The sequence below is a fragment of the Podarcis filfolensis genome, assembly GCF_964270895.1.
Source record: "Podarcis filfolensis genome assembly, chromosome: 7".
Taxonomy (NCBI): Eukaryota; Metazoa; Chordata; class Lepidosauria; order Squamata; family Lacertidae; genus Podarcis; species Podarcis filfolensis.
The window spans coordinates 83,750,997-83,777,982 of NC_139603.1; the positions used below are offsets into that span (position 1 = coordinate 83,750,997).

At 43.9% G+C, this 26,986-nt stretch overlaps 1 protein-coding gene across 1 annotated transcript in view; it reads right to left on the minus strand.

Annotated features, from left to right (window-relative positions):
• Positions 1-26,986, minus strand: part of COL22A1 (collagen type XXII alpha 1 chain) — a 171,261-nt gene that overhangs the window by 98,609 nt on the left and 45,666 nt on the right. The window contains exons 4-11 of the mRNA XM_083621829.1: positions 19,216-19,290; positions 10,041-10,152; positions 8,332-8,455; positions 7,105-7,380; positions 6,027-6,107; positions 4,560-4,673; positions 3,710-3,754; positions 556-609 (exon numbers count right to left, since the gene is read on the minus strand). Of these exons, the coding sequence (XP_083477955.1) occupies positions 556-609; positions 3,710-3,754; positions 4,560-4,673; positions 6,027-6,107; positions 7,105-7,380; positions 8,332-8,455; positions 10,041-10,152; positions 19,216-19,290 (881 nt within the window). The remainder of the gene's footprint in view (positions 1-555; positions 610-3,709; positions 3,755-4,559; positions 4,674-6,026; positions 6,108-7,104; positions 7,381-8,331; positions 8,456-10,040; positions 10,153-19,215; positions 19,291-26,986) is intronic.

Genomic DNA, 26,986 nt, shown 5'->3' on the forward strand with positions numbered 1-26,986 from the left:
AATTCTCACAATTCTCACAGGAATCTATCACTACCAATGTTCTAAGACATTCTGAGAACAGCTAAGAGAAAACCAATGATAATGTCAGTTGATCTCAAACACGAGTAGCCCAATGGAAAAGGAAGGTACAGAAGAGGTAGTCCTTGAGGGAACATGATGGGACTCAGTAGCTGAGTGACCCTAGAAGTCACTACATGGGATTTCTTTCACTGGAGGTATATATTAAGAATCCATTAGATGGGATTTGAAAGCAAAGTTACTGCCGGATAGCAGTGGTTAAACTACAGAACCATTATTTCAAGTGCATGCAGTCATTTTCAAACCTTGCGTACTTTGGTTCCCTTTTTTATTGTTGGTTAGCTCTTCAGAGTCCTGCATCAATAATTCACAGTTAAAACTTTGAGTCCTGGATCCAGAAGCTAGTTACAAGTAAGTTAACCAGGTGTTATTGTGATCCCTAGTTTAGTATTACATGCCTATTGTTATTAGCACATGGTAATGTTAGAAGAGGGAAGGAAAAATCCAGAATGTCCGAGCTCTGATAAATGTTCTTACTGGTTCTCCTCTTTCTCCCTTTGGGCCAGGAAGTCCAGTTGGTCCAATTTCTCCCTTGACAAAAAAAAGAACAAGTGTTAGACCAAGTGTACAAGATGCAAGAATCCCCACCCCTGACTTTTATTAGACCGACTAGTAGGGACATCTGAGAATTTCATCAGAATGGGGAAAAGTCTCAGAAATTGTGTCAGCTTGTGTCTCCATCTGCAAACAGAAATGGAAATCGAACAGGTGAATATGGTCTGTATTGCCTGCCATCCTTTTTCTTTTTCAGTCTGCAATTTGCTGTCATTATTTTTGTCAGTATATCATTTATACATTTATCCTCCCCACTGTGAGAACATGATGCTGGAATAGGTGGGCCTTTGACTGGGCTTTTTTTGCATCTTCTTATGTTCTTATGATGTCAGACAGAAGCTGCCTTAGAGCAGTATCAGTCTGTATATCAACCAAATCCTGTCTACTCTGGCTGGCAGAAGCTTTCTAGAGTCTCAAATGGTGGTATTTCACAGAGCTACTATCCAATCTTTGAAACTGCAGATGTCAGGAAGAGAACCTGGAATTTATGCGTGAAAAACATGTGCTCTACCACTGAGCTGCAGTTCCTCAACATGTTGTGTGCAATACCCAAAACTGTGGGCATGTGTGCATAAAATTATTGGTTCTGAAGTGGGCCCTTTAACAATGTAACAAAGAAAGCATGTGATGCAACAGGAAAATATAGCACATTTCTCTGCTTCCTGTTCCATTTGCAACCTGCAAAACTGGTTGAAAAAAAAGCCGATCACCCACAGCAAGTCTCTCTATTATTATTATTATTATTTTCAGGCTGCTCATAGAAAAGAAAAAGTAATGTCAGAAGGTCTCTTTTTCCCCCAATTTTTAAAAGAAGGCTTTTTACATCAGTGTCAAGAGGAACCACTCAATGCCGCTAAACAGAGATGTAGGCGGATAATCCACTCTGTGTGCTAAGCAGGAATCAGCATTCATCTCTTGGACCATTTTAGAGGAGAGATGGGGCATCCTAAATATAATCAGCTTCTAAAAGGCTCGCTTCCATTCCAGGGGCCCCGATAAAGAATTCCATTTCACTTATGTTAAAGTGATACATTAGCATTTCTAGAGGCCATCGCTGGATCCATACACTTGGTGAAATGGCAGCCATTTAAAATGCACCCTGTTCTATTGCTGCCAGCCCCTGGTTCGGCTCTTACTGTAATTTCTCATGTCATTGTGCAAAGGGACTCTCATCGGTTAAACTGTCACTGATTAAAATGGGAAGCTTCTATTTATAGAGCCGGAGAAATGCAAGGCCCAGTCCTGTGGCTGCTTTAAATGGAAATGGGGACGGTGGAAACAAAGCTACAGCTCTATACCGCTTTAAACCAATGGATAACCTTGCTTCTAAAAAGTGCATTCTCCCTCTTCTTTTGCCAACCAGCCACAAGAGGATGCTTAACTCTTTAGGTGGAGAAGCATTTCATGTTATAAGAAAAGCAAGCCTTCATTTTCTCTCTATCATTCTGTGACATCCAGTGAGACGTATGGGGTGTTAGAGAAGAAGAAGAAGAGTTTTGATTTGATATCCCACTTTATCACTACCCGAAGGAGTCTCAAAGTGGCTAACATTCTCCTTTCCCTTCCTCCCTCACAACAAACACTCTGTGAGGTGACTGGGGCTGAGAGACTTCAGAGAAGTGTGACTAGCCCAAGGTCACCCAGCAGCTGCATGTGGAGGAGCGGAGACACGAACCCGGTTCACCAGTCTTCCGCTCTTAACCACTGTACCATACTGGCTCTAGTACCTCTGGTGGGGGACACATCATGCTCCTCCTGGGGTATTTCATCCACCATTGGTCCCCACCCTGTACTCAGCTCTCTCTTCGACTGGCTGGCTAAACAAGGTGAGGGAAGCCAATGGATCTCAAGTTCTTGGTGAGTTAGGGACTTCCACTGCATGCAAAGACAGTCTCTGGCGGACTGAGCGGATGCCACCAATACTTAGTCCAACGGCCAAGAAATCTGTTTCTGCACATGCTAAAGAAGGAAGTGGAGGATAGATGGGGCTTGACAACCTGGGAAGGTAGCCCATCTAGGAGAAGGAAAACTTGGATCCTAAACCTGCACTGCATTGCAATATATCTCCAGGAGAAGAAAAAGCTAAAAGGTAAACCCTAAGTCCCTAAGAGGTTTAGATGGTGCCTTGTACGTCTCCTTCTGGCAATTCCTACAGCCAAGCTGGTGCCAAACATATTGCTCTGCTTTCCTTTGGACTACATCAGTGTTATGTACTAAGCTTGGATACTAGAACAATAGGCAAGTAGGATCCTAGAATGCAACAACTGATTGGCTGGCAGGAGAAGACCAATCAGGTTCCAGGAGGAAGTTAATCAGCCTATTAGGCTGGTGGGATCGTAGAATGCAGCAAGTGATTGGCCTGCAGGAAAAGACCAATCAGGCTCCAGGAGGGAAGCAGAATCAGCCAATCAGATGGAACTCATTGTCTAATTAATGTATATAAAAGCCTGAGTTTGGGGGGCAATTCAATCACTGTTTTACAAGCTGCAATAAAGAACATGAAATCACTGCAGGACTCCGAGGCTGAGAGAGCAGGGTGTTCTTGTATGGGCAGTCTTGGACTTCCATACACACTGCCCAGGATTGCAGCTGTTTTATCTCATCACCAGGGGCACACTCCATTGTCTCTCAAGTCAATGAATGCCAAGAACAACATGCATGAAAGCTTCCAGGGCCTGGATATTACACATGCTAAAAAATTATCTTGAGTATATTGTTGTGGAATTCTGCTACTGAGGTTTGTTGTATGATGGAAGCCAATGAACCAGGCAATGGGTAGCACAATATGCTTAAAATCCAATGGCCCATGGGACCCATCATGCAGTGTGAGTGTGATGGAAGTGTGCATGCATGAGAATTTCCAGGGCCATAGCATTTTATAAGCTAAGAGGAAACTGTTGTGAAAACTCATGGCAGCAATGCAGCTACATGTCTGCTTCCTTCCCACAATAAAATTGCAGCCCGATTAGAGCCCATATTCCATTTTGGATTCAGAAGCTACTTAACTTGAATTGATCAAGTTTTTTTTAAAAAAATAAAATAAAAAAGTCTTGTTGGTCCCTCAGGCAAAACTAACCTTCTGGCCTCTGAGACCTTCAAACCCAGGTAGACCTCTTTCACCCTGAAATGAGAGAGAATTATTATTTACCAACATAATTTCTCATTGCTTCCATCACATTAATATAGCCTTAATTGCTCATGTTAGCAACCATGCAATACATAAGTACATTGCCTTAGATCAGGGGTTGTCAACCTGGTTCCTACCACCCACTATGGGTGTTTCAGGATTCTAGGTGGGCGGTAGGGGGTTCTACGGCGCAAGCTGTATCCTCCTTCCATCGAGCACTGGTGGGCGGTAAGGAACTTTTACCATCAAGAAAGATGCATTAGTGGGCGTTAGGTATAAAAAAGTTGACTACCCCTTTATTGTCTTAGATAATATACTAGACCTCAACCTGGGATCCCCTAATATGACCACCTGCCTAGCCAACATGAGCACCATGAGAATAAATTAATATAGGATGACCAGTATGAGCTGGCAAAATAAAGACTATTACTTCCTACTAATTCTTTCTTTCTTTCTTTCTTTCTTTCTTTCTTTCTTTCTTTCTTTCTTTCTTTCTGTTTGAATTCTCAGAAAATTTACTCTCCTTATTATGCCCAACTTCCTTCCAGGAGAGAATATTTAGGGCAGTAGTCATAAGGCATAGACCTCACAAAACACAATGTTAATATACAACCCATATCTAAAAACCGTCTCCAACGTATGGGAAGGTGGCCTTAGGGAGAAGAATCCACATGCACAGAATCTCATGCACAGAGTTAATAGTGTTGATTAATGATGAAGACATAATATTATATGTATCTCAATTACTACAATAAAAGTCTTAATTGGAGGGGGGGACACTTCTGCTTCAAATATATACCTTTTCTCCAGGTGGACAGGAGCAGTTGACTGTCTTGATATGGCCGACCTGTTCGCTTCCAACAGTGGTTGCTATTTCAAGGGGAGGAGCATCTGTAACAACCGTCACTTGGCACTGTAGCCAGAACAGGTTAGGAATAGCACATATCAGGAACATGTTTCTTGTTAAATTATTTGCAGTTTAACTGCAGCTGAGCTGAAACCTACCCACATTTTCTTGATCTCCACCCCGCAAAATAAACACTTCCCTTTTGCTGTCCCCTCTTGCAGCACGCATTACAGAGATGTTCACTCGTTTGTTTATATTGTCCTTCCATTTAAATGGTTTTCACTTTTCCCAGTGGCATCACCATTAGCTAAATCTGGTTGATGATGTGTCATCAGGCTCCCTCATGTTTATGGCATGTTCTCTTATTGGCTGGGATCACCCATAAGACCAATGCATACACATGGATAAAGAACGGGGGGGGGGGGGATGGTACCAAAGCAGAGAAAGTCAATGAATCAATGGCACCCAACAGGATAGTGCTAGTTTTTTAAAGAAAAAGGTTCACACAAGCTAAGTCATTTGTGTGTGTGTGAGAGAGAGAGAGAGAGGGGGGGGCACTTCAACCTGCAGAACTTACTCTTTTACCTCCAATTAAAAAAATGAAGGCCTGTCAGCAGTCTTCTAAACTCTTCTGAAAGGACCATTGACCATAATGAAGCATACTGAATGACATGACCCCAACATAATATTATCCTACCTATTTGCTATCTCCTTTTCCCCCACAAGACAATAATAAATAATAATAATAATAATAATAATAATAATAATAATAATAATAATAATAATAATTTATTTATATCCTACCCTCCCCAGCCAAAGCCGGGCTCAGAGCAGCCAACAACAATAAAAGCAACACAGTTCACATAAAATCACAACCAATCAATTGAAATGCATTCTAAAATCAATTCATTCTAAAATCAATTCAAAATCAAATCAATGGCAACCACTGGGCTAGAGTTCTGTGAGGATTACCGAAGGAGGGGATCAGACTGTGCCCTGGCCAAAGGCCTGGTGGAACAACTCTGTCTTGCAGGCCCTGCAGAAAGATGTCAAGTCCCGCAGGGCCCTAGTCTCTTGTGACAGAGCGTTCCACCAGATCGTGGCCATGGCCAAAAAAGCCCTTGCTCTGGTTGAGACCAGCCTAACCTCCCTGTGGCCCAGGATCTCCAAGATGTTTTTGTTTGAAGACCGTAAGGTCCTCCATGGGACATACTAGGAGAGGCGGTCCCGTAGGTATGAGGGTCCTAGGCCATATAGGACTTTAAAGGTTAAAACCATAAAACTATAAAAACTACTCCTCATTATTGTTCTTAATGTACGGTTCCAGAATATAGCTCCATTTTGGATAGCAGATTTCAATGAATGTGCACACTCTTTTACACACACACACCAAGACACATGTAATAGATGTAAACTTACAGGCCCAGAGGGAATGTCACAGCAAGTTTCCAGTTCAGCATGACGTGAATCACAGTAAATAACCATCCGCTGAAGGTCAAACTACGGAAAAAGGAAATCACGAAAGTCAGCACTTGAGGAAGCAGGCTAGCAGCCTTTGCTCCCTTTTGGTTTGTGTTTGTGGCACACAATCACTTGGGTGATGTGCAACAGAGAAGAACTTCATACAGGACACATACAACATCCCCACAAAAACAAAGAACATGGGAACAGAACTACAGATGTCTACAGTATGCTGCCTAGATATGCTGGGAAGTCCAACACATGTAGGTAGACTGTAGACGGTATGTGGATAATTAGAATCAGTGTGAAGGATGTTGACACTGTACTGGGTGTGGAAGCTGGGGATGGGCATGTATATTGTGCAAAAGTAATTTGGAGAAAATAGCAGGGCCGGCATTCTCATCATCCAGTGCTCAGAATCTCAAAATGCCCATTCCTGCCCTCTGTGACAGGACTCCTTTGAAATCCATGCCAAAATATTTAAAACATTTTTTTTTTTTTTACTATGGCAGACCAACACGGCTACCTATCTGCAACCAAAATATTTAGAACAATAAAACGTCAACATACTGATAAGCTTCCACTTGACTATTATTATTTTAACCACTATGGTTTTGGTGTGTTGACTTTTTCTGGAATATTGTGTTTCTAAATTTGAAATTTCACATTCTCAGACAGAAAAGATAAAAAGGACTGCGTTTCCTTTTAAAGAGCAATTGGTTTGTTTACCAAACGGCAAGGTATCTGACAGTTAAAAGCAGCATCTTTAGAAAGAGCGATCATTGGTTTTCTGCAAAATGTACCTCTGCTTACATGCAACTGAATGATCAATTTAATGTGAGCAGGGGGGAAGCAGCCCAAATGGCAGATCCCTTAAAATATATTTAATGGACTGACATCTCTAGAAATCAGCGATGTCAAAGAAGAAACAGATTTTGCCATCACAACATCACAGTAGAATGGCCCAGCAGGCAGATCTTTTGGTTCCCCCTCAATCCCTTTTCCTAACTGAAAAACCCTCATACTTGGTACCTACGTCAATGGGCACGCTGTCGTAGAGGCGCTTGCCAATCACGGTCTTCCCTTGGATGTCAATATTTTCCCTGTCTTCAATAGGCAGCGTCTGGACCAGCTTGCAGTCGATGTACAAGGAAACGCTGTCGGACTGGATGCTCAGGGCTATCTTATGCCAGTTGCGATCAAAGAGGTCACTGACGCGGCCATGTCGAAAGACCACTCTCACAGCATCCTTGGTGAGTCCGATAGCATTGTACTCCAAGGCTTTGTTTTCACCATCCAGTCTGATAGACACCTTTATGGGGGGGGGGGACAGAAATACACAAATTGATGGTAAAAACGGAAGATTGTTTGGAGGACGGATGTCAGACCGGCAGATGTGGGTCATTGTAAGAACATAAAAAGAGCTATGCTTTTGATCAGATCAAAAGTACCACAGGGCCATCTTTAGCATATGCGCCGCCAGGGTGCAAAGATCTGCCCAGAGCCCCCAAATTTAGTTTAGTCCCCAAATTAACTTTTATTATGCCTTATATCATGGGTGGCACTGTGGGTTAAACCACAGAGCCTAGGACTTGCCGGTCAGAAGGTCAGCAGTTCGAATCCCCGTGACGGGGTGAGCTTCCGTTGCTTGGTCCTGCACCTGCCAACCTAGAAGTTTCCCCCCCAGGCACGGGGCTGGCGCGGGGGAAGCCCGAGCTTCCCCCGACCCCAGCCCCCAGAACAGCCTGCTATCCGCAAGCCTAGGAAGCCGTGCCGGTCTCCCCAGGCTTGCGGAGAGCTGCGCGAAGCCGGGACGCACTCTTCAGCGCGCCCGAGGCTTCGGAATGCAGGCAGCTCTGCGCAACCTTTGGGAGCCCGACGCAGCTTCCCGCTGGGCTCCCAAGGGTTGTGCAGAGCTGCGCGGAGCCCGGGAGGGCAGGCAGCTCTGCGCAAACTTTGGGAGCCCGGCGCGGCTTCCCGCCGAGCTGCCGAGGGTTGCACAGAGCTTCCTCCAGGCTGCAGCAAAAGCCTGTATTCGCCCCATAGGTCGCACACACATTTCCCCTTCATTTTTGGAGGGGGAAAAGTGCGTCCTATAGGGCGAAAAATACGGTAACCTGAAAGAACGTAACATGAGGTATGACTGTAGTAGTAATAGTAATAATATAAAAGCAGCAGCAGCAACAACAACAAAATGGAAAGGGCAGCAGGAGGTGAATGGAGAAAACATGTTCCACAAACTGGAAAGAGTTACACCTCCTACCTGAGGTATGCTGTATTTGTCAATAATTTGCCAGATATACCAGTCTTCTCGCCTGGAAGCCTTGCGGAACTTGAAAGTGGTGACAAAGGCATATTCATCAGGAAGGCCTTGTGGGAAGACGTCTCTGGGGGAGGGCAAGAGAAAGAAATGAGAAGCATTTGGGCTGTGTACATCTGGGCAAGAAGGTGTTTGAAGATCTGTGGTGGCGCAATAAATCCATTGTTTCTGATATAATCATAATATTTTTCCTTATTCCACTCGTCCTTTTCCCTTTATGGTCTCTGATTCTGCTTGCCTTGGAACACTACCAATCTGACCACAGAATGTCATGGTAGAACTGCAAGTAAGTAAATAACTAGTTAATTGATCACATCAGTTAATAAGGGTTGTATGTATAATGGAAAACAGAGGCTCTATCACATCTTTGTATACAACCTTCAATAATGAAGAGAGTTTAACAAGAGCTGCAGAATGCAGTAGCTGGTATTGATTTCCCCCATCCTATCCAATTTGCCAACCAACTGGCAGATTGCAAAATTTGGATTAGTTGAAAATTCATCAGTGTGAATGATGCCTTTTCAGAGTTTTTCCCAGTCACTCCTTACCAGACAGGAAACATGACTAATTTCCTCTGCCCAAAGGTGCCAGCCAGTTGGCCTTACCCCTTCAAGGATATTCGATTACACACATGCCTTCCATCCAGGACTTCCCTTTTTTATTCCAAGGAAATCTACATCCATAGCCAACTGAACTTACACACTGGATTGGTTTTTTTGCTTGCTTGCTTGCTTGTTTTATTTATTCGAGTCTATTCCATTTATACATTGCTTCCCATAAAAAAATCTCGAAGAGTTTTAATAATAAAAAACATAAACAATAACAACAATTCAATATTATTATTTTTTAAATCCACATAAATAAGCACACACACAATTTCATCTATAAAATGGCTTGGGGTTTTCCTGAGCCTTCTCCCACTTTGAAGTAAATCTACACACACACACACACACACACACACACACACACACACCAAAAATGAGCCAAAAGTTGATCTGAGAATCTTTGGCTCAACTCAGTATTTAAGAGCATTCTATTTGGCAGCCAGGAACACCAGGTTATATGACCCATCAGAACTGCACAGTTCCCAATACTCCTGTCTATGAAGTGCCTTCTCAATTTACACATTGTGGAAGGACTTGATAGAAATCCTGCATATCTTGGATGCTTGCAGACCGCCACACTGGTTGCCAAACCTTGGGACCTCCTCTGGCGCTGGGCACAGATCAACGACCGGGTGTTCAGAAACACCCTGTTTTGGCATCTTACTTTTATAATGGTGGTTGGCAGCCTGGCCTGGAAAGGGTGAAGCTTAAATGCATGTGCCTTGTGCAAATAGGAAATGAAAGTGGCTACAAAGAACCTCTGGCAAGGAGAGTCTGTTCACAGCTGGCTGTAAGGAACGAGCCACTGTTTCTGTTGGCTTCCAAAATCAAAGGGCTCGTACTCAATCCAAATTTCAAACAAGATTCCCCTTTCCCTACAAATATATTATGATTTTACTTATAGATTTACTGTTGGCCCAGCTGTTTGTAGCAAATGCTTTAAAGATTCCTAATTGTCTCCTTGGATTATGTGGGTGTTCAGGTTTGTGCTCTGGTTTGTCCACATCTTTTGGTCTAGGCTTCTATTTACTGAGGAAAAGATCTTACTCTGTTTTCTGGACAATGGGGAAGCTGCCGAGCCGAACATAAGAGCTGTGGATTCCGTTGTCCTTCATTCCAAATATCTCCCTCACACTGAATAATCCCATCAGGTCAAAACCTGTCAAAAAGGAAAGATACAAAGATGGGAAACAGGTGGGGACAAGCTGAGGTGAGGACAAGCAAGTCAGATAGTTTTTCTCCACTTCCTAAAGGTGATACACAGGGGACACTATTTTGAATTTCATCGTGTGTCTTTGTGGAAGGAGAGCCTCACAAAACTTTAAGTCCTGTTTCTATAAGAGGGCTGTGTGAGAACAACAATAAGAACTTTATAATTGTGAGCATTTCCATTTATTTCCTTATTCAGTCTTTGTTTGTTTGTTTTTTAAGTGCACACACAAACACAGAATAACAGTAATGATGCTATTGACACAGATAAAAAAATTATCTGTAGGTGGGGGAACACCAGCTTTCAGTGGTACTGAACTACAGAGGAACAGTGAACTTACCGCACAAGAGCCAACAGCCTTACAAAATAACTTACAGCAGCATGAAACGGAGGTGAGCAAAGTACCCCTGATCTCACCAGGGGTTGTTTTCTCATCTATTGCTTCTCTCCTTGAACTGTTGGAGTCCATCAAAGTGAGTTCTGAGGTTGTTATCCTAGGATAACTGCACATGTAAACAAGTCCATATCTGACACAGATGGTGCACCCTATACTAAACTTTAAGCTCCCTTCTAAGGCCACTACTTTGTAGAGAACCAAAATCAATACTGTGTTTGGCACAGTGGGAAGGTGCATTCTGGCAGTTCGCCAAGCTTGTAATTGCATTTATATTACAGGTTACGGTAATTGCCCTGCAGGTATTTTCTTTGTTTCTGAGAGTTTTTTCTTCTTGTTGTTGCTTTGCTCCATTTTCAATCAGCAGATGAAATAAGGCATTTATTACCATCCCTTGCCCTACAGCTTCACCCCTTGAAAGACCCAGGGAACAACTTTAATGGGAGAATTCTCTGACATATTGCCACTGGCCCCCAACTGCTCTAATAAAGTGCAGCCAATATATTACTTACCCTGACTCTAAGAGCTCCCAACTGGCCCTAATATAAAATAATAGCTTGGCTTCACTGTAGAAACTCTATGAGAGCGTATATCAACAGGTTGTATTTACGCGTTCTCGCTCCTCCAGGTGTAGAAGGAAAGATGGAGGATTTCATGAGAAAATGATAAAGGGTGATTGGATCAAAAGTTTCTCAGCTTGCAAAAAAAGAAGAAGTACTGATTGGGTAAAGTGTTTGTGTGTGTGTGTGTGTGTGTGTGTGTGTGTGTGTGTGTGTCATTTTCATCCTGAGGACCACATCCTAGTATGGGCAACCATCCAGCAGCCACATGCCAAAGGTGTGCAGGGCCAGAGGCAAAAGTTGACCAGGCCAGAGACAAGAGTGAGTGGAAGAATGGAAGCCTGTTGCATCAGCCCAGCTCTTGCCGCTTATGTGACACCAGTGTGATGGCCTGGGACTTGGGCTCAGACTCGGAACCGGAGGAATCTCAGTCCGCACTGGATCTTCTGCCACAGGCGGCATCTGAACCGAGTCTGGGGCCTGATTCTGAAGAGCCCCAGTCTGCACAGGTTCCCCTGCAACAAGCACCAGCTGAGCCGAGTCAGGGGCCTGAGCCTGCCCTGGCTCCAGATGTGGGGATAACCTTGTTGCCCTCTGCTGGGCAATCACGTGCAGCTGCTCTACTACCAGTTGGGTCAGGAGAAGCTGAGGTGACCTCTGGGTCTAGTAACCCACCGACATCTCCTGAGCTGCTAGTCTGAGAGAAGGAGAGACCTGAGTACTCGCAGGAGGAGCGCTGTCCTTTGGGTGAGACAGGGAGGTGAGTCACTGGGGGATCAGGACCGGCCGTTACCCCGTCAGAGATAAAAGGCTGTCGGACCCCACCCCAGTTTGTAGGAGCAACATTGCTGCTTGCTGGAACCTGTCTGAGACCCTGTGCCTGACCTAGCCTGGTTTCCTGCCTTGGCCCTGTTGGACTGACTCCTCGTGGAATCCTTGGATTCGGGACCGGACCTGGACCGCATTGCTCTGGTTAACCCCCGGGCGCAGCACAACCAGCTTCAAGCCACCTTTGCGGAGCTGGGATCATCCCAGCCTTGCAAAGGAGCACCCCCCAGAAAAATGTGCCTGGGTCCATTGCCCCAGCAGCCCCCTACCACGATATGCCCTGGCCTGCAAAACCATGGTTCAAATCCCCACTCAGCCATGAAACTCACTGGGTAAGCTTTGGCCAATCACTGTCTCTTGGCCTAAACTACTTCACAGGGTCATTGTAGTGGTTAAATGAGATGGAGGAGAACCATGCAGGGCACCTTTAGCTCCCTGGGGGGAAAGGAGGATATAAATGCAATAAAGGCAATCCAAAATGCAATGCAACAAACAGTGGGTGCAGTATTTATGTGTACCAAATTTAAGCTGCTGGAGAAGTACCCTAGCCATTTTGAGTTCTGAGTCAGGGAGCTATTCAAGCATCCCTAAGACCCTCTCTCTAACAACACACACACACACACACACACACAGAGAGAGAGAGAGAGAGAGAGAGAGAGAGAGAGAGAGAGAGAGAGAGTACACATCAAACAGTGTATAATTGGGCTGGCTGGAGGGGATCTCAAACTATCGATTAACAAAGGGCCTTGCACACAGGTTAACCGGCCGGGGATGTCATCCTTTTTTTCATGTGTGCAGCTTCACAGGAAATATCTCTTCCTGAACATGTGTTCTTTGCAGCCAAGGATCCATTCCAAAGGCCTGCAGCTATGCATGAGCAGATTATCAGCCTTGCAAGGGAGATTAGCTAACGAGACTTCAATATTGAGGGCTTCCCAGTGCAGAGAGTGCAAAGGAAGGGCAGAATTAGTGTGGTTCCGAGGCGGGCGAACAACCATCAGGGCAGCTGATGTCTGCTGCAGCACGGTGCTGGTTTAATGTGCCTCTCTCCTTTGAGGATCAGCGGGCCACTGGCTCCTCTCTGCCAGCGTAAAACACACACAGCCCCTTGGAGAACGTTATAATTAGCTGGTGAGTCACTGGCATCTTAGGAATCCAATCTGCTCCTCTGCTGACCACAGGCCAGCAGAAAGAGGCACCAACAAGCAGTCACAGCCATCCCTGGCTATAATTGTAGGCTATTAGGTTTTACACACTGGCCCTGCAGCACTGGGTGCAAGGCCCCTGGCCATCCCACAACAAGCTATAAATAAGCACAGAGGCCCAGGCAGATGGATTGTTTTCTTGTTCATCTGTCGGGTGGGAAAGAAAGCCCTCAGTCTTCAAAGCAGACCTACACTACTTTAAGCTGAAGATCTGGGGACAGCATATCTCAGGGGCGGGAGACCTCAGGAATGTGAGACAAATGTAGCCCTCTGGACCTTTCTGTACGCCCCATGGAATTCTTCCTAGCCTGGTTCTCTCCCCAAACCATATTCATCTCCAACCCTGCACTGCATCGTCCTATACTGCCAAAACCTCCAAGTGTCCCTATTTTCCAGGGACAGTCCTAGATTTATGGAAGCCGTCCCAGTTTCTGATTTGATCCTGTAATGCCCTGCTTTTCCTTAGGACATCCCTATTTTCATCAGATAAATATATGGAGTTATGCGACCCCCAAGGCAAGAAGATAAGGAATGATCCAAACTTTAGAAGACAGCTGAAGGCAGCCCTGTATAGGGAAAGTTTTTAATATTTGATGTTTTTTTATGTTTTCATATATGTTGCCAGCTGCCTAGAGTGGCTGGGGAATAATAATAATAATAATAATAATAATAATAATAATAATAATAATAATAGAATAAGACATCCTATTTTCATTGGAGAAATGTTGGAGGGTATGCTAAACCTTAAAGCCAGTTTAAACAACAGTTGTCAGGTCCCATTGGCCCTCCCATAGATGTCTGACAGCTACTCTCCACTCTGCTGGCCCCAGCAATCTATGTATGGAGGAATGGCTTGTCCTACAGAGGCCTAAGAGAGCAAATTCCAGATGGATTAAGCAGTTTTGATTATAAACATAGACTGGTACCTGAATACGCCATACTGAAATCAACGGACTAACTCTTAGATTCCACTCATAGGCTCCAATCCTCAGGCAATCCCTGTGTGAATGAGTGGGGTGTATATAGCTTGCCAGTGAAATAGTGGGGTGTTCATCCTGAGATGCCCTATCCAGGGCCATCTTACCCATAGGTGCTAGGGGTGCGGGGCACCCGGGCGCCGGGCTCTCAGGGGTGCCAGGCCGTGAGTTCGGGGCCTGAGAGTTGAGTCTGGGAAAGAGCCCACCCGTCCATTGGAGCACCACAGAGTGGTCTTCTGCTGCAGGCAGCTCTGTGCCGCGAGTTGGGGGAAAACCGAGCCAGCAAGATGCTGAGGCAGCCGGCCAGCTCCGCCCTCCTGCCCACCTGGGACTGGGCAACCGGGGGGGGCGTCGGGCAGATCTTTGCACCCCAGCGCCACATATGCTTAAGACAGCCTTGGCCCTATCTTACAAATTTCAAGGGAGGCAAAACGATAGCTGTTGATTAGAGTAAGATTTCCCAGAGGGCTTCTGCACATGCCTGCTTCTGATATATCAGAGGAAGAAGAAAGGGGGGACCCCCCACAGATTTCCAAAACAAGTTATATTTAAGAAATAAAACAAAAATTCTAACCCCATTGAGTGAGTCACCCCAGAACTCGGGTAAAAGACAATCCCTATGCAACCCCCCCCCCCAAGCACTCCTCTCTCTGGAGCCTCTGCCATTCTATGGAACTTTCTGCTTAAAATGAGCATCAGTAATAAATGCTGCATGGAAAATAACAAGACAAAACAGCAAAACCCACCAATTCACAGGAGCTATTTTCCATCCCATTTCCCCTAGTCCCGGCATTGACCTGCAGCCAGGATTTCAGCCTGAGTCACGACTCGCTATTACTATGCTTGTTAAATCCCTAGTGGTGTTTCTGTGCATCGGATCAGAGACATGAGGAGTATGTTAACTTTGCCTGGAGGTTGCTGCATAATGCTTTGTCATTAACACTGACTCAGACTCCTTGTTCTGGTTTTCCTCTCTCTCTCTGTCTCTTTGTGTCTCTCTCTCTATTTGTGGGCTCCTGTAGTTATGCGCCCGCAATAAAAAATACTAATAAAAGAAACTTCAGAGAACAATGTGTCTCCATTTGCCTCCACTTTAACTTCATTATTCTTCCTCTGCTTTGCAGAAAACGCAGGCGGCGAGAGGAGAGGTCAGAACCTCCTGCTCCAGTAAAAATCACAAACTTATTTACTTTGCTGCGCAACCACCATCCCTAAAATTGCAACTGCTCTCTACGGGACTGCCCTTTGAGACTAAGCCAAAGCCAAATATTGGTAAACCAATCATTGTCTGCCCACTAGACTCTTGGTGAAACACACACACACACACACACACACACACACACACACACACACACACCATTTCTTGGTTCTTAAAAATACTTTGAAGCACAGAAGTGCAACGTCTCTTGAGAAATCCCTCTAATTTCTCAAGAGCAAAATGAATCCTCAGTTTTAATTGTAGGCTAAAATCTATCAATGCTTTTACCAAATACAGTGGTACCTCGGGTTAAGAACTTAATTTGTTCCAGAGATCCGTTCTTAACCTGAAACTGTTCTTAACCTGAAGCACCACTTTAGCTAATGGGGTCTCCTGCTGCCACTGCCTCACTGCTGCGCAATTTCTGTTCTCATCCTGAAGCAAAGTTCTTAATGCAAGGTACTATTTCTGGGTTAGCAGAGTCTGTAACCTGAAGCGCCTGTAACCTGAAGCATCTGTAACCCGAGGTACCACTGTATTTAATATCTATATGAAGCCATTGGATGTGGTCATTAGGAGTTTTGGAGCAAGGTGTCAGCACTGTGATGATGTTGGCACACAGCTCTCCTTTTCCATAACATATGAATTGGGAAAGACTGTGAAAACTTTGAACCAGTATCTTGATGCAGTTGTGGTCTGGATAATGGCTGATCAACTGTGTTTGAATTGGAGGACAATGGGGCTCTTTGGGTGGGGAGAGGTTCCCCATGTTTTGGAAATTGGCAAGTTCCCTGTTCTGAGTGGGATTGTGACCCCCTTTGAAGGAGCCAGTGTGAAGTTTGGGGGTAGTTCTGTTCTCATCCTGAAGCAAAGTTTTTAACCCGAGGTACTATTTCTGGGTTAGCGGAGTCTGTAACCTGAGGTGTCTGTAACCCGAGGTAACACTGTATGTCAGAAAAGAAAACCCTCTGAGAAAACTGACTACGGATGCTACACTAACATAGCAAAACTAGAATGGTTGTGTGAATGCCTAGCACAAATAATCCCTACACACAGGACAGGAGTATATGAAGACATTTTATACCAAGCAGGGCATTGTTCCACCTAGCTCAGTGTTGTCCACACTGGTTCACAGGGTATTAGAGCCAGTGTGGTGTAGTGGTTAAGAGCGGTAGTCTCGTAATCTGGGGAACAGGGTTCGCGTCTCCGCTCCTCCACATGCAGCTGCTGGGTGACCTTGGGCCAGTCACACTTCTCTGAAGTCTCTCAGCCCCACTCACCTCACAGAGTGTTTGTTGTGGGGGAGGAAGGGAAAGGAGAATGTTAGCCGCTTTGAGACTCCTTAAAGGGAGTGAAAGGCGGGATATCAAATCCAAACTCTTCTTCTTCTTCTTCTTCAGAGATCCTGCCCATCACTACCTGTGAAGAATTGAACTTTGGATCTTCTGCATGAAAAGTAGTTGCTCCATCACTGAGGTATGGTCCTTATGCCCGAATTGTGAACATTTCTTGGCAGAAAATAGCCCCTGCACACCTTTTGCATGCAGATGAGTAAAAGGGCACAGGACCATTCCTCTGACCCTGATCTGGATTATAAATGTCTTCTTCATTATCCACACATAGGCATGGGTGTGTGAGGCAATAAACCTACATGTTTATGTGCCCATTGACCCTGGAACTCTAAGAGATGGGGAGTTCCATGTTCTAAGGACGTCTGTGTGCATCATGTTCCACCCTCCCCTCCCCCACTGACTTCCCTCAGCTCCAATCTCTGGTTTATCTACAAATGCTATTCTGCAAGTTACAAGACTGTATAGATCCTTAATTTGTCTGACTGGTTATTGTCAATAAAAAGTTTGTGAGTGTTTATTCAAAGCCTGCCAAGGAGTCCAATTCACTTTGTTGTTTCTTTAAGTACTTTGTAAAAGGTTCCCATTCATCTTTAAAATCACAGTTATCCTTGTCTTGTCTCGTAGTTTATGTGTCAATTTTGCCAATTCTGCATAACCCATCAGTTTCTCTTGCCATAGTTCTTTAGTCAGGATTTCCTCATTCTTCCATCCTTGTGCTATTAAGACTCTTGCCGCCGTTGTTGCGTACATAGATATTTTTCAGCTTCCTTGGCAGGTCTTTTCCTACAAACCCTAACACATCAAGTTCCTTGTCTTTGATGTACCCTTGCTAATTATTCGATAGTAAGGGTCAAGCCAATGGGAGCCACATACTATCAGGTGTGGACCAAATGCACACCCCCACAGTTTTTTCCCCCTCACTTGACATCCTTTTGAATGAGTAAGTTTGTATTTTTTGTTTTGTTTTGTGACCTTTAAATGTATTTCCCCCCTGTACAGCAGAGATAGGGAACCTATGGCCTTCCATATGTTGTTGAACTCAAACTCCCATCAGCCTCCTGGCCAATTGCCAAGGATGATGGGAAATATAGTCTGGAGACACACGGGTTCCCCATAACTGATGCATAACTATGTGCATTCAGTCATCTGACAACAAAGGATTCAAAGTGCATGGGGAGAGGGGTCTTTAAATATTAGTTCCAACAATGGTTATGTTCTGGAATAGGAAGCCCACATCTGAAATTTGCATTTGAAAAAAGGACCTAGGGGTATCAAGTGGATTTATTAAAAAAATAAATAAATTGCAATGCAGATGTAAATTCACAGTCCCCAATCTAGATTGAGAGACAAAGGGATAAAGCTCCAAAATAGGGTCCCATGTTAGTAATTTGGGTTGGGAGACCCTGTCCTCAAGGACAGAACCATGCAGTCATGGCCAAGTGTAAAAAGGTAAATTAAGTGGTTTCCAGCTGTAATGCTTTAAGAATATGGAAGAAGAGTATAGATAGATAAAAAAATAACTAAAATGGTGTTGGATTGGAAATAAGTGGTACTGGCAACAAAGTTAATAAGAATATGCAAAAATGAATTGATAATGGATGAAAATACTGAGTTATAAAATGTTAAGTTATAGAGATAAGATAAATGAAAGAGGGTAAGGATTTGCTGATTTGATTATTTAAATGGGAATACAAGAAGGGGAGGTGTGAGGAACTCAAAGAAACAAGCAAATGAGTTTTAAGTTATGAAAAATAATTGTTTTAAATTTTTCTTGTTTTTTTCTGTATGTTTTACTTATTTTTTATTTTTTATTATTATGTGTTTTTGTATATTTGTTTTTGTAAAATCTTAATAAATATTTCTTTAAAATAAATAATAATAAAAAGTGTAAAAAGGTAAAGGACCCCTGAATGGTTAAGTCCAGTCAAAGATGACTATGGGGTTGCAGCGCTCATCTCACTTTCAGGCTGAAGGTGTCAGCATTTATCCACAGACAGCTTTCCAGGTCATGTGACCAGCATGACTAAACCGCTTCTGATGCAACAGAACAGAAACCAGAGCTCATGGAAACGCCATTTACCTTCCCGCTGCAGTGGTACCTATTTATCTACTTGCACTGGCATGCTTTCAAACTGCTAGGTTGGCAGGAGCTGGGACAGAGCAATGGGAGCTCACTCCATCACAGGGATTCAAACTCCCGACCTGCTGATCGGCAAGCCCAAGAAGTTAGACCACAGCGCCACCTATGCCCCAAGTGTAATGTGGCCCAGAAGACTCTATTTTCTGTGTACTTGTTATTCACAGACTAACTTCTTCCACTATGTTACTTCTCCTGTTGAAACGCTTTTAGCTTCTCTTGAAATTCTTCAAATGTTCCACCTGAGGATCTGGTCTCCCTTAACTGGCTCTATAGTGTATTTGGTTACTTCTCAATGGCCAACTGGAGATGGAAACTAAGATTCCCAACCCCAAGCAAATTGCAGATAGCATCCCATTACCTGGAATATCATCAGTCTCTCCATTGGTGTGCTTGAACCTGTCTCCTTCTACGTGGACACTGGGACACAGCACATCTGAGAAGAAAAAGGGGAACAAAAGATTTACATTAAAAATAAAGTAATTACTCAGGCCTCTAAATGGAAACTAGTCAAGTATCGTATTCTCACAGTGGCCAATCAGATGCCTTTGGGAAGCTCACAAGGCTGGGAGTCCAAAAAGTGCTCTCCGCTGCTTGTGATTCCCAGAAATCAAAATTCATAAACCTGTTGCCTCTAATATTAGCAGCACATTAATGGTAATCATCTATTGGGGCCCATTCTGGAGACAAAGGTTCATTCTGGAGGTTTTCAGAGCATACTACCTGCGGGAGCTGAATTGTTGTATGTTAACACTCATTTGCCTCTTGCAGTCAGAATTTTAAACTTTGCAACAAAGGCATATTAAAATACAAACTGCAAAAAAAACAAACAAACCAAGACAACCCAAGAATAAATAAAAACATATCAATCTCTAGAACCACAATTTTTCAGAACTTAAAACTGAAAAATTCTCCCAAATCATTTTAAAAATGAAATCTCATTGGGGTGCAAGCTAGAAACATAAAAACTGCTTTGAAAATGAACTTTTTAAAGAAGTGTTTAAAAAAATACATTGAATTTTCCATAAGGCTCACTATCGCCATCTAGTTTCACATTGTATATTGCCCTTAAAACATACTTAAGGCATTTTATTTGCAGCTGTATAGCTCAGTCCTGGCAGTCAGAACTGTATGGGGTTCCAAAAAGTAATCTATACCATTGTCCATAACATTGCCACTACTAGCATACTGTATATGTTACCCTACACATAGCAAGCTTGTTTGTAGTGGCCAGGAACCATCTACATTTGAAATAAGAGTACTTCTACTATGGATGTCAGAGAATTTAGGTGCATTCTGCCTGGTTGCTAATTGCTAGAGAACGTGTGACAGAGACTCTGATCTGATTTTAATACTGTTATATCCTTTCAACAGCTGCAACTTTTTTTACGTTTTGGAATTGTGTCTCCTGATTGCTCTTTCTGCTTCCTCCCAGCTAAGCACGTATGAAAACATTAAGCTGTTTTTCCCTAGAGCAAAGGCTAATTTCTGAATAACGGTGAAAATGGACCAAGCAGAGTTATTTAATGAACAATGGAAAATCAATGAAAACCACGGAGACTAAGAAGCAGAAAGCTGACAGGCAGTGCTACCTCCTGAACAGGTTGCAAAGAAGAGGGAAGGAAGGAAGGAAAGTGGACCACAGTGATCGGTGTGGCATTCCCCCAGTTTCCCTAAAAAAATCAGCCTCCACAGTGGAAGTTGTGAATAACAACACCATCTATTTCCAGGGATCCCAATTTATTTCCTGAGGTTTTAATGAGTAGCCATGTAAGAAACAGGTTAGATGATTCTATGAATTGACTATCCCTATCTTGCCATTGTGACACTATCATTTTCCCACAATCCCTATGTGCTCTTTGTCAATAGGGTCCATCTTTCTTCCTGTCCTTTTTCTCTGTCTTTGCAAAGAGCCTTTGCTCAACACAAAAGTTATCCAAATATTATTTATTTATTTTTTAAAAAAATAACCCTGGCACCAAGACAGATTTGCTGGCTACAGGTATCTCTTAGACCAGGAAAGCCATTATTAAATGGGCCAGCCGGATGCTTTGGAAGCTGCTGCTGATAAATCACTTCTATTATCCCAACAGCTGTAGGCATTTTGTTAGCATATGGGAAACATCAACCAATTGCACCAAGTTACCGTGGGTGGATGAATTCAGCTCGAGGCTGCACAGCAGGCTGCTCTTAACCGCATTTCCGCAAATGTGAGGGGCGAAATGGCACTTTTGCCACATTGTCAAGAAATGTCCAGAACACAGAGCTGTATTTATTAGAACGTCTGCTTAGTGGGATCTGACATTCACCTGCTTTTCCCTACGGGGTGAAGGTTATCACTTGATTATTATTATTAGCAGATTGGCCAATTACACATTGAGAGAAAAGAGGAAATTCATCCCCCCAAAAATGATGACAAAATTTGCAAGGAATTTGCATTTAGAAATAATGAATATGATAGAAATATAATACATCTCATTATTGGGGGGGGCAACTGTGATGTGCACTGGATCAATCTGCTGTCCATGTGCTATTGACAGACAAACTCAAGGGCCTCTTGTCCACTTTTCTGGTACTTTCAACAGAGCATAGACTGGATTGGCGTTTGAACACCTTAGGGTGGAGAGACTCCAGTTCTCATCAACCCTAACCAGTATGGCTAACGGTCCAGGACAGGGGTGCCAACTTGAATAAAATATTGTGGGGACCCAGGTAAGCCCTACACCACATAATAATCATATGATGCAGTATGCACACACAATTTGAATGGGAATGCCTATCAACTTTGGGAGGGGGGGTCTCTGGCCCCCTCAAATGTTTTATTGTGGGGGCCGAAGCCCCCGAAGCCCCTAGGAATTGGCTCCTATGGTCAGATATGATGATGGGACTTACAGTGCAACAACAAGGGCTCACCACTCCTGAAATAAAGGATGCCATCATATAGAGGACACCGTCAAATAGCTCTTTAAATTCGAGGATAATTCAGGAATACCCTGAATGTGAGTTGCCCTTTACAGAGTAAAGACAGGAAGGAAGGAAGGCCCCTGCCCTCAGGAACTTATGATCAAAAAGTTGACACAGAGAAGGCAATAATAATAATATTTTTTTATTTGTACCCCGCCCTCCCTGGCCGGAGCTGGGCTCAGAGCAGCTAACATCATATAAATAATACAATATGCATAAAACAAGCAATCAATAGATTAAAATGCACCCCAAAATTAATTCAAATAAGTTAAAGTTTAAACTGGACAAATGACAACCCTCAGGTTAAAATTGAAAGTGGTTAATACTCGCCAGGACCAACTGCTTCCAACCAGAGCCAGGGCCTTTTCAACCGTGGCCCCGGCCTGGTGGAACGCTCTCTCACAAGAGACCAGGGCCCTGTGAGATTTGACATCCTTCCGCAGGGCCTGAAAGACAGAGCTGTTCCGCCTGGCCTTTGGTCACGGTTCAGTCTGACTCATTTTCTCTTTGCATAAGAACAAGCACGAAGGAGGTTTCACAGCCCACTCTGGCTGAAGAGCAAAGTTAGAAAAAAGAAGATGATGTTTTAAACAAACAAATAAATGGCCTGCACCTGCTCAGCATGTATGGAAAATGCTAGGGGATGGAAGGCAAGCTCAGGCCATCACAACCCTGTTACTGCCAACCTGAGTATCTGGCAGCCATGCCTGTCCCTGAGTTGAGTTCTGCCTTGAAGCATGAGTACCTTGGTTTAAGAATCGCTTAGTTTATGAACAACTTGGATTAAGAATGCTGCAAACCCTGAAGTAGGTGTTTTGGTTTGTGCACTTTGCCTTGGAAGCAGAACATGTTTTGCTTCCTGTTGAGTGTGTTCCATTTGTAAATTGAGTCTCCCACTGCTGTGGAAAAGCACACCTTGGTTTAAGAACGCTTTGGTTTAAGAATGGACTTTCAGAATGGATTAAGTTCGTAAACCAAGGTACCACTGTAGTAGTGATGTCTTGCACATGACCTCGATAGCTCAGTCGGTTAGAGCATGGTGCTGATAACAACAAGTTTGCAGGTTCAATCCCTGTATGCAACAGCTGCATATTCCTGCATTACAGGGAGTTGGATGATGATTCACAGGGTCCCTTCGAAATCTACAATTCTATGATTCTATGCCTGAACTCATGAAGTCATGGAATCATAGTCTAATCCTGAAATGCAGTTATCTCAGCTAAAGCATCCATGACAGATAGCCATCTAACCTCTGCTTAAAAACCTCCAAGGAAGGAGAGTCCTTTATCAGTCTTTATCAATATGCATTAGCAGTCAGGAAGAAGACGAGAAAGACCTGCCTCTATACGGTGGCAGGTCACTTCTTCACTTATTTCCAAGTGCCTTTCAGACGTCTAGATGAGGTCACCCTCAGAATTTCCATGTATTTTATAGGACTGTTTACAGCCCTGTCCACTGACCTCCTTTGGCTGCAAGGCAATCCTTAAGAATGGGATCAATCACCAAAGCAGACAACATGCTTGCCTGATGACTCACCCGGGCAGGAAGAAGGCAAAGCAACAGGCGGCGACATATCAATCGCAAATAGCAAGAAAGCATCATAAAACACCCCAAATGGAACACCAGCTGAGCACAGGCTTTCCACACACAAACACACTTCTTTCCAGCTTTGTTTTTCCTTCCAGTCTTTTCCTCATTGAAAAAGAGTTTTCTTTCCTAGAGGTGCACTGAGCAATTAGTGTTCCCATGCACCATACGAAGCTAGGCTTTTTCCCCATTGAGGATTAAGTTTCAGCCCTATGAGTCCGATGGGTATTTGATGGAAGGTGGAATGCTTGCTTCATTTACACAACCTTCCCCCCAAGCTTGATGCTGTCAGAGGAGGAATGGTGGAGACTGGCTCCTCAGCCTGACCCTTCTATCCCTGCCCTTACCACATGTAAGTGTTCAAGAATAGCTCTTTCTGCAGATGCCATCATTCTGCCTTACAAGCATGGACTATATGACAACTCCGGTTTCCTGTGCCACATTTTAATGGGTGTGCAGATGTGTCATCCAGTGACATGCCTATAAACAGTCCCCCTGAGACTCAGGGTGGATAAACCTAGTTCAGTTTCTATTTTGCCAATGTTAAACTGAGTCCTCGGCATTTCTGCATCAGTTTGTTGTTTTTGTTTAAGTCCTTGCAAACATTTTGCCTAGCCTGCATATATATATATATTTGCAAGTAATTTCCTCTGTTGTTGTTTATACCCCACCCATCCAGCTGGGTTTCCCCAGCCACTCTGGGCAGCTCCCAACAGATTAAAAACAGAATAAAATATCAAACATTAAAAACTTCCTTAAACAGGGCTGCCTTCAGATGTCTTCTAAAATTCACATAGTTGTTTATTTCCCTGACATCTGATGGGAGGGAGTTCCACAGGGTGGGTGCCACTACCAAGAAGGCCCTCTGCCTGGTTCCCTGTAACCTCACATCTCACAGTGAGGGAACCGCCAGAAGGCCCTCGGCGCTGGACCTCAGTGTGATGTTGGTAGGTTCATTTCACTAATATATATACTTCCTCATATATATATATATATACTTTCCCCTAATCTGCTCATCTTTGGACATGGTTTCTGGTTAGAGAACCACACCATAAAATTTGGAGAACTGAGTTTCAAAGAACAGATATGTTTCAGTTTGTACAGTGGTACCTCAGGTTAAGAACTTAATTCGTTCTGGAGGTCCATTCTTAACCTGAAACTGTTCTTAACCTGAGGTACCACTTTAGCTAATGGGGGCTCCTACTGCCGCCATGCCACCACCATGTGATTTCTGTTCTCATCCTGAAGCAAAGTTCTTAACCCGAGGTACTATTTCTGGGTTAGCGGAGTCTGTTTACCTGAAGCAACTGTAACCCGAAGCATCTGTAACCTGAAGCGTCTGTAACCTGAGGTACCACTGTATATTTTGGGGTGGAACGTTCAGACCAGAAAGGATCAAACTGAACAGGAAACCAAAATAGACCCATTCCCCATTATCACCTGAGACATGGGGGACAAAAATTCAGTCTCTCAAACGTTCCACCTCAATGTGAGACAGTTTCCTCCCCTCCAACGCAAGCTCAAGTAGCCAGCGCCAAGAGAAACAAGCCTCCTCCCTCACTAACAAGCGCTGATCTAAGGCACACAAGTTCCTTGTCCCTACCAGCTGGCCATCGAAGGAGCGGGAACTGGAATTGATCTGAGGAAATGAAGGGTGACGAGAAACAGGAGGCCAGACACCGATAGAGGCAGAGGTGAGGTCATTGCTATGGAGACATATGGGCCTCTGAGGCAGCATGCACTGAAGCTTACAAGATTCAACTCAAGGTCTTGTGGCCTTTAATTAACTGGAAGGATTGACAGCGAGCTCGGTTGGGTTATTAGGTGAGACCAATCGATACTGGGGAATTTTGTGCTTTGGGTTGTCTGGTATTCCCCATAGATCAGGGGCAGGAATAATGAGCCCATTGTTTCCTTCCAGATCCCAGCTTTGGTCATGCATCTGGGGTGCAAGGGGTGCTACTTGGAGGGAGAGGCCGTAGATCAGTGGTAGACTACATCCACATTCTTCAGCATCTCAGTTTAAAGAAAAATCTCAGACATCGTGTATTAGGAACTACTTCTCCCTGGAACCCTGAAGAGCAACTAACTACCAGTCAGAGTACTCAGTATTGATCTAGGCAGCCCATCGGACTGACACAGGATTAGGCAGCTACATCCATTCATACCTTTTCCAATGAACTAGCCATTTCAACTCTGTGCTCTGACAGGTCACTGCATATCTCTTAGCAGGTGTCTGAACTTACTGACTTCATACAATCCATTTCTATAGAGAACATGACAACGCAAAGTGACAGTTTCCTCTTTGTTTCTAACTGGTGACTTATTCTAATAAAAATGCTTTTGTGGAGTGAAACAAAAAAGCAGCTTCAGGAAACTCAGCCATTTAAAGCCAGCATTGCGTTTCCCTAAACGACTTACAAGTCAGGTTTGAGACAATGTATTCTCTTCAACATAATGCTATGATTCTCCTCCAAACCAAGGCTCTCTCTCTCTCTCTCTCTCTCTCTCTCTCTCTCACACACACACACACACACACACACAAAATTCAAGGGGGCCCTCTATGACAACATTACAGACCCTACGGGTAACCCTATTTTCCAGGGACATCCCTGATTTAGAGAAGCCGTCCCAGTTTCTGTTTTGATCCCGAAATATCCCACTTTTCCTTAGGGTGTCCCTATTTTCATTGGAGAAATGTTGGAGGGTATGGAGTTATCCGACCCCCAAGCTGTTTGAAGGCAATCCTGTATAGGGAAGTTGTTTTTTAATGTTTCATATTTTATTATGTTTTTATATATGTTGGATGCTGACCAGGGTGGCTGGGAAAACCCAGTAAGATGTGTGGAGCATAAATAGTAAAATTATCCTTGTGGAATGGGACATCCGTATTTTCTTCGGAGAAATGTTGGAAGGTTATGACATTAGTATAAGTATGGTCATACGTTGGTTCTTGAATGGAATCTGTTCCGGTAGTCGGTCCGACTTCAGAAAATGTTCGAAAACCAAGGCGTGGCTTCCAATTGGCTGCAGGAGCTTCCTGCACTCAATCAGAAGCCGTGGAAGCCGCGTAGGACATTCAGCTTCCAAAAAACGTTTGCAAACCGGAACACTCACTTCTGGGTTTGCGGTGTTCAGGAGGCAAAACATTCAGGTCACAAGGCATTCCAGAACCAAGGTAAGATAGTATAAAATATGAATTAGGGCAATACCTGGTCAAGCAAGATGCCACGAAATAGTATGCAAGCTTTGAATTTCCCAGAATTACGGTGGTACCTCGGGTTACATACGCTTCAGGTTACAGACTCCGCTAACCCAGAAATAGCATCTTGGGTTAAGAACTTTGCTTCAGGATGAGAACAGATATCGTGCTCTGGTGATGCGGTAACAGCAGGACGCCCCATTAGCTAAAGTGGTGCTTCAGGTTAAGAACAGTTTCAGGTTAAGAACAGACCTCCGGAACTCCGGAGTTCCGGAATTAAGTACTTAACCCAAGGTATCACTGTAGTCTACAAGCTAAAAACACACTACAGGAATAACATCCAGCCTAATGGAAGATTTCTCAGGACTTGAAAGCTTGT